We start from the raw sequence: 8,503 nt of genomic DNA on the forward strand, positions 1-8,503 counted from the left end.
TAAGAGTGTGCTAATAAGTTTTGTGTTTGGTGTGAAACATGTGATGAAGAAGAAAGTTGGATTGGAATTGTATTGTTTGAAACTTTGTGGAAGTAATTACTCCCTTAGGTTTAGGCAAGTTTTTTGTTTCGATTAGCTTTAGGACTTATCACTTGTTTGTTAACCGAGCCACATTACAACCTTGAAAGCCCTTGTGATTCGTGTCGTTGCATTTTCAATACTATTTTTAGATGAACGCATAATTTTGTCTTTTGTTTGCAAGATTGTTGGATGAGTGTTCAAAGTCCTCACCTTTCGGTGTTTTTCATCTACCGATGAGTTTTTGCTAGGCGTGATTCGTGATTGAGCTTGTTTTGTTTTAGAATGTTTTATATGATTTTTGTACTTAGGATTCATTTCGTTTTCATGTTGTCGTTGTAGGATTGTGGTAAGTGTTTACTTTGTTCGTACGTTTTTGTTTGAACCGTACAATTGTTTCGTTTTTATAAATCTTGTTGCACTACAAGAAAAGTGTGATATAGCCACTTAATGTTGCGACGTGATTATCACGTGGCTCAAAAAAGTAAGTTGCGACGTGATAATCACGTCACTATAGGTTTTTTATATTAAAAAACTAAAACCAACGTTGGCACATGGGGTGTCTTTAAATATTATTTTTAAAAAAAAGTTGCGAAATGAAAAACACGTCGCAACCTTTAAATAAAATAAAAAAAATTGAAAACAGATAAAGTAGTCTGACAAAGGGGGGAATTTCAAAGGGGGAATTTCAAATTTTCATTTTTTTTTGTTGCGGCGTGTATTTCACGTCGCAACTATTTTTAGTATACCACGCCATAATTAATGCTGAACGTTAGCTGACACATTTATTGCTTTAGGAAGTTGCGACGTGATTTTCACTTCGCAACCTAGACACGTGAAAATCACGTCGCTAAACTCTTTATTACCTTTTGCCAAAAAGCTTCTTCTCCTCTCTCGTTCCAGAACCCTTTTCCCCAATTTCTTTCTCTTCTTCCTCATTTTCTCCAACCCCTCTTCCCCATTTTCTCCCACCCTTCTTCCTCATTTTCTCCCAAAATCTCTTCCCCATTCAAGGTAAGTATGAAATCTTTTTAATTTTCTGTATAATTTCGTTTTAATTTGTTAATTTCTTTTAATTTTTATAATTTCCTCATAGTATAATTTCTTACCTGTACTTAGTTAGTTAGGTATTTTTCTAGTTTTGTTTCATAGAAAAGTGTTACAATTTCAAGCCATTGACAAATTCTCATAGTAACTGGTTAGTGTATAAAACTAATTAAAATACACATTAGTTGTAGAAAAGATATAGTAGACCAAATTTGAGGATAAAAACGTATTTAGATAAGTGTTCATCAATAGTCCTAAAATGAAAATGAAAACAGAGGCACTATACCTAATTTAATAGGTCAAACCCATAATTTTGGTTTGGAAAATTATCATTACATTTGCTTTTGGTAAACCAGAGATGGAATAATATTATGGTTTAGAAAATTATCATTTCATTTACTTTTTGCTAAACCAGATATGGAATAAAAAAGAAGTACCATAATTTGATGGTATCAAAATAAAATAACCAGTATATTTAAAACAATAATTTCTATTAAAATTGAGAATATTATTCTATTATTGGTTTGAATCTACAAATGGAATTGAAATTGAAAACATAACCGTGATTTTTTAGAATCTCAAACGATATGATGCCATGAATGAAAATATTTTCCATGTTAAGCTTAATTAATTAAAGGGTTAATAGTACTTTACCCCCTGTAATATGAGCGTGTTTCGGTTTACCCCCTACCGTTGCCAAAGGCAGGTTTTGGCAACGATTTTTTTGAAAAAACCGTGGCCAAAAGGTAGGGAGGGGGGAAAAGCAAAATTCGCTAACATTACAGGGGGGTGAAGTACTATTAACCCTTAATTAAATGTCATAATGCCATGAATGAAAACATTTTCCATGTTTAAGCTTAATTAATTAAATGTCATAAGAATTTCACCAAAACACTTTATATTCCACCTTTCAAAAAAAAAAAAATCTTTTTCCTACCAATAGTTATGTCTTTTCATTGGTTTAATTTTTTGTATAATTTCGTTTTAATTTTTATAATTTATTTGTTTGTGTTATAAACTTTTTTTAGGTGTAATATTTGTGATTGAAGATTAAAGGAAGATATTTGAAGATATTTGAAGATTGATAGAGGAAGATAGAGGTAATTTTGGCATTTTATTTTTTTTAGGTTTTTTTTTTATTGATGAATTAGATTGTAGAAAATTAGGTTTGTAGAAAATTATATTGAAGGTTAAAATTGATGGATGTTAGTTTTGTAGTAAATTAGGTTTATAGAAAATTAGAGTTGGAAATTAGATTGTAAATTAGAGTAAAAAAATTGATGATTAGAGTTGAAATAGATTGAATATATTGAATATTGAATTTTAATTGAATATTTAATTTTGATGATTAGAGATGATGAAAAATTGATGAAATATATTAGGTATAATAAGTTTGTATATTTGGTATAATTGAATTTTGATGATTAGAGATCATTAAAAATTGATGAACAAAATAGAAATGAAATGTTATTAGAAATGAAATATATTAGGTATATATTTAAAATAAAATACAATGGATTAGAATTATATTTTATATTTCTTAAAAGGAATAATAAGTTTGTTAAGAACAAAATAGTGTGAATTAGTATTTTTTAAACAACATTTTAAATGAAGGTTACTACATAGTTATTAAAAAATAATATATTATTTTGTTTTAAAAATGTTTATTATAGTGTGAAGTATATTATTTTGTTTTGAAAAATAATATAATAATATTTTGTTTATAGTTGATATAATTAAATGTTTAATTATTTACTTATAGTTGATATAAGTAAGTGTTTAATTATTTACTTATAGTTGATATAAGTAAATGTTTAATTATTGTTACTAAAAAGAGAATGATTGGATATATGTGCAGTATGGAATATTATTTGTATTATCGTAGTTGGATGTACGATAGAGTGGAACCAGGAAGACGTGCACTTAAACCCAATTTTATAGAAGGAGTTAACGGGTTTATCACGTGGGCGTTTGCTCAAGAATGTTGTCGAAGCGAAGGAGGAGTTAGGTGTCCCTGTCTTAAATGTGAATGTAGACCTATAATTAGTGACCCAGATGAAGTGGTCAGGCATTTGTATAGAAGGGGTTTCATGGAAAATTATTGGGTCTGGACGTTTAATGGTGAAAACTTGCCGAGTAATGTACCAGAGACTAGCAGTACGCATGCTTCAAGTAGTCGTCCGTCAATGGAATATGAGGAAAGACCGCCTACTGAATACGAGGAAAACTTTAATCAGATCGATGATATGGTTGAGGATGCTTTTGGTGTGAATGTGACCCATGATCAACCTGAAGATTTTGATGGGGAAGAGATGCCGAACGAAGAAGCGCAGAGATTTTATCAATTGTTGAATGAGATGAATACGCCGTTGTTTGACGGTTCGTCTGACTCCAAGTTATCAATGTGTGTGAGATTATTGGCCGCCAAGTCAAATTGGAATGTTCCTGATCAGTGTTTAGAATTCTTTGTAAAAATGATGTTGGACTCAACTGCAATGAAAGACAACTTACCTACAACATTTTATGAAGCAAAGAAGTTGGTGTCGAAGTTGGGCTTAAGAGTAAGAAAGATTGATTGTTGCATTAATGGTTGTATGTTGTTTTATGACAATGAGTTTGGTACTCAGGATGGATTGTTGGAGGAATGCAAATTTTGTATGAGTCCAAGACCGTGTAGCAGAAAAGTCCATGTTTTATCTTCCGATAATTCCAAGGTTAAAAAGAATGTTTGCTTCAATGCACAGTGCAAGTCAGATGACATGGCATCATACAAACAAAACAAGTCCAGACACTATGCGGCATCCATCTGATGGCGAGGCATGGAAACACTTTGATCGAATACATCCTGATTTTGCCGCAGAACCTAGAAATGTCAGGCTTGGATTATGCTCAGATGGTTTTGCTCCTTATGTTCAAGCGTCGGGAAGTGCGTATTCTTGTTGGCCAGTTATTGTAACCCCTTACAACCTTCCTCCCGAGATGTGCATGACAAAACCATATATGTTTTTGAAGTGCGTCATTCCAGGACCTTCGAGTCCAAAAGCCGGAATTGATGTGTATTTACAACCTTTAATTGATGATTTGAAGAGGTTGTGGATTGGTGGAGAATGGACTTATGATATATCACGTAAACAAAATTTTACTATGCGAGCTACCTTGATGTGGACCATCAACGACTTTCCAGCATATGGCATGTTGTCTGGTTGGGGTACACATGGCATAATGGGTTGCCCGCATTGTATGAAAGAGACGAAGGCGTTTACGTTGGATAAAGGGGGGAAAAGCTCGTGGTTTGACTGTCACCGCAGATTTCTACCAAAAAATCATCCGTATAGAAAGAACAAGACAAATTTCATAAAAGACAAACAGGTAACAGATATGCCTCCCCCCCGATTGTCACCAGGTGCTGTATGGGACAAAGTTTGTGGGCTACCAAAAATTACAGATACTGGAAAGGCATGTAGAATTGAAGGATATGGGGTCAATCACAATTGGACAAAGAGAAGTATATTTTGGGATCTTCCATATTGGAAAGATAATTCGTTGCGCCATAATCTAGATGTTATGCATATTGAGAAGAATTTTTTTGATAATGTATTTAACACTGTGATGGATGTTAAAGACAAGACGAAAGATAATGAGAAGGCTAGACATGACATGGAAAAATGGTGCAATCGAAAAGAGTTGGAGTTGAAGCCTCAACCAAATGGGAAATTATTGAAACCGAAGGCTTGTTTCAGTCTGACCTCCCAAGAAGGTAAAGCGGTTTGTCGATGGTTAAAAGAATTGAGAATGCCCGACGGCTATTCTTCAAATTTAGCAAGGTGTGCTGACGCCAACACTGGGAAGTTGCATGGTATGAAAAGTCATGATTGCCATGTTTTTATGGAACAATTGCTACCAATTGCATTTGGTTCTCAACCTAAACATGTGCTTAATCCACTGACTGAAATTAGTCAATTTTTCAGAGATATTTGTGCTTCAGCTTTAAAAGTAGATGACGTCATTAAGTTGGATCGAAATATTTCAGTCATTCTATGCAAGTTGGAACAAGTATTTCTGCCTGGTTTTTTTGACTCCATGGAACATTTACCTCTGCATCTCGCCTATGAAGCTTATCTTGGAGGACCTGTTCAATATAGGTGGATGTATCTGTTTGAAAGGTTCATGGGTGATTCAAAACGATCAGTGAAAAATAAGGCTAGAGTTGAAGGATCGATATGTGCACATTACTTGCATCGAGAAACATCACATTTTTGCAGTCACTATTTCAAGCATCGAGAAACATCACATTGATGTGCCCCCATCCTTCCGGCAGACCGGAGGATCTAGTTTTCCACCTCCCACACAGACTGGTCCTTCATCTTTCCAGCAGACTGGAGAATCTAGTTTTCCACCTCCCACACAAACTGGTCCCACCCCACATCCCCCATATGTGCCCCCACAGGATGATGATCAGGCGGAGGATGAGACTGCGGAGGATGAGACTGCGGATGATCAGTTGGATGGGAGTGATCTTCGAGGGGATGATGATCCGAGTCAGATTCATATCATTGATGGGAGATTTTTTATTAGGCCCGAAGGAAGCTCGTAAGTTTCTTATTTATCAATTTTTATTTAAGTATACATTTCCATTTTTTATAACTTTATAATTAATGTTAATTCAATTAATGTTGTTTAGATTCACGCCGAGTCGGACTGCTGCCAAAGTTATAAGTTATATAATTCAGCAGAATTATAAAAAGCTTATAAAGACTTTTAAAGATGTTAAGGGCGATGATAGAGATCATTGGTTTGCGAAATTTCAGGTATACTTAATTTATTGTTTAAGTTATTGTTATTTAAATAACTTTTTCACTACAATTATCTAACTTTTATTTTATCTACTTATAATGCAGGAAAAATGTGTGTGGGAACCAATGAAAGAGAGACAGATTAAAAAAAATTATTATGGCAGAACTGCAAGACGACTTTCTGACATGCTACGACGTGTTAGAAAGCGTTGGGAACTTCATGGCATCCGTCCTAGTTGGATAGGAGAAGAAATATTTCGGGAACTTCTTAAATATTGGGAGAGTGATGAGTTTGCGGCCAAATCTGAAAATGAAAAGAAGATGAGAGCATCTGAAAAGGGTGGTTGCCTTAATGCTGTTGGAAGTATAAGCACTGCTGAGCATGTTCGTCGCATGGTAATAATTATTACCACTTCTCAAAGTTATAATTTCAATTAATAATTGATATTATTAATTATAGTTTATTTTATTATTTAGACTAAGGAATTAAATAGACCTCCACTTATGACCGAGCTGGTTGCGAGGACTCGGAAAAAGAAAACAGGAGCTGTCATACCCCAAAATTTGCCCATGCTATTTTTCATACACAAAACCAAATCAAAAGACAAAGCTCCAAAACACAGTCTCCCACACAGAAGTTCTAAACTAGGGATTGAATAATTCAGAGGAAAATCATTGAATCAATGGCTCAAGGTGGTTCCATAGGGTCACTAACATCCCAAAGTATCTCCATATAAAGTTTCAAGTCAAACAGAGCAAATTTAGTCCCTCAAATCCTGATTAGGTCAACAGTCGACTCCCAAGGGCAAAACAGTCATTATACAGTCAAAGTTCAAGATACTTGGTCAACAACATCCTCATAACCCTAAAATCATCATTTGATCAAGGGTTGATCATGATGATACAAGAAAAGATCAGAAAAGTCAAAAGTTAAGAGTTACTATTTTAGGCATGAACTGAAAAAGTCAACCAAACTTTGAAAATTCACCAAATATTCATACTTCATCAGAAAAATTCCCACCAAAGCTCATTTTGAAGAGAATTCATTCCTCTATCCAATGGTCCAAGAACCAGAGCCCATAGGTCAATGGTTTAAGAGATATGGCTTCATACATTATAGGTCCTTTTCAAAAGTCAACAAAAGACATTTTTTTCAAAAGGTCATAAAATGAGAATGGAAAATGATTTTGATATAGGACCAAAGACATTGGTTAGAGGACTCTCTAAGGTTTCCAAAAATTCCAAGAACACTTCCATACCTCAAGAATTGAGAGAAATACACCTTGTCAAAGTTGGACTATTTTTGAGAAAAAAATGTGAAAAGGAAAGGTTCAAAATCCAAAATTTTCCAAATGGGCCTATGATTTCCTCACTCAATCTCCATTACAAGCCCATGCACGCCCCCCAAATCATACTTTCATATTTTATATTATTTTTTATTAATTATTTTGTGATTTTAATCATTTAAAATCATGAGTTAATTATGAAAAATAAAAAAATACAAAAGATATGATTTATACCTATGTTCCAATCATCATTAATCATCAAATATATTCCAAAACCAATCTAATTTCGTGCATGAATAAAATTGGACAAGATTGAATCAATATTGGCCTATTTAGAAAGTTTCATAATTTATTTTTCAATCAAATTTTCCTAAACTTGCAAATCAAGATTTAAAAAGATTTGATCAATTTTTGTTAACCTAAATCCATCACATATATATATCGAAGCAATTCAGACCTAAAGGTTCACGATTCTGCAGCCAAAAAGATCCTAATCCGAGCACTCAAAAGTCAAGAAAATTGGAATTGCGTTCTTGAAGGTTGACATAAAATCAAGAAGTTTTGAAGATCCAAACGCATTCCTGGGTATTCTCTGAAGCTATTTGAATCGATTCCAAAGTCATCCGCGTCCAGAATCACCAACAACAAGCCTCGGTTTGCACCTTCTAATTTTCTTTCGATCCCTCCAAATCATGATGCATAAACATTATTTTAATTCATATTCTTGCTTGTGATGATGTTTGGATTATTTCTGGGTAATTAATTGGATGTTTTCGTGCCTATATCGTGTGTTGCCATTATTGAGTTTTAGGGTTTCGAATTAGGTTTTCTTTATGCAGGCTGAATCAGAACAAATTAGAGTTACCATTGAGATCGTATGATCCATACGAGCTTAACCATGGCTGAGTTCTTTTATTTTTATGCTCGTATAAGGATTGTGTAGTTTGCAGGTATAATAGCTACGGACTTTTCGTAGTTAATTCGTAGCAAAACTAAGGGACGATTTGCAGGTCCTCTGGGGAAGATGAAGACGCGGCGTGGTGCCATTCGCCCATTCAAATCGCGCGCCAATTTTCTGTTTTATTATTCGTTTTTTATATAAGTTTCATTTAAATCATATGATAAACACCATGACAGCGTAGCCGGATTGGTAAGAGAGACAGTTACCTTAGGGACGGGGGTTCGACCCTTGGTCTCTACACATCTTTTTTTAAGAAAATCCAAATAGCAGGATCATGTATACTCCAGCCCAGGCATATCATCATGCACCGTCACTTCGAGGCCGTTAGATTGATTCAT

The 8,503-nt window shown here is 34.2% G+C and overlaps 1 protein-coding gene across 1 annotated transcript; it reads left to right on the plus strand.

Moving 5' to 3' along the window:
* Nucleotides 1–5,010: 5,010 nt before the first annotated feature.
* On the plus strand, nt 5,011–8,085 carry LOC131634507 (uncharacterized). The gene is made up of 5 exons (XM_058905176.1): nt 5,011–5,178; nt 5,573–5,715; nt 5,807–5,933; nt 6,024–6,314; nt 8,044–8,085. Exons 1-5 carry the CDS (start codon nt 5,011–5,013, stop codon nt 8,083–8,085), a joined length of 771 nt encoding a protein of 256 aa, XP_058761159.1.
* The last annotated feature ends 418 nt before the right edge of the window (nt 8,086–8,503 follow it).

This window comes from Vicia villosa, unplaced genomic scaffold (genome assembly GCF_029867415.1).
Source record: "Vicia villosa cultivar HV-30 ecotype Madison, WI unplaced genomic scaffold, Vvil1.0 ctg.001310F_1_1, whole genome shotgun sequence".
Classification (NCBI taxonomy): Eukaryota; Viridiplantae; Streptophyta; class Magnoliopsida; order Fabales; family Fabaceae; genus Vicia; species Vicia villosa.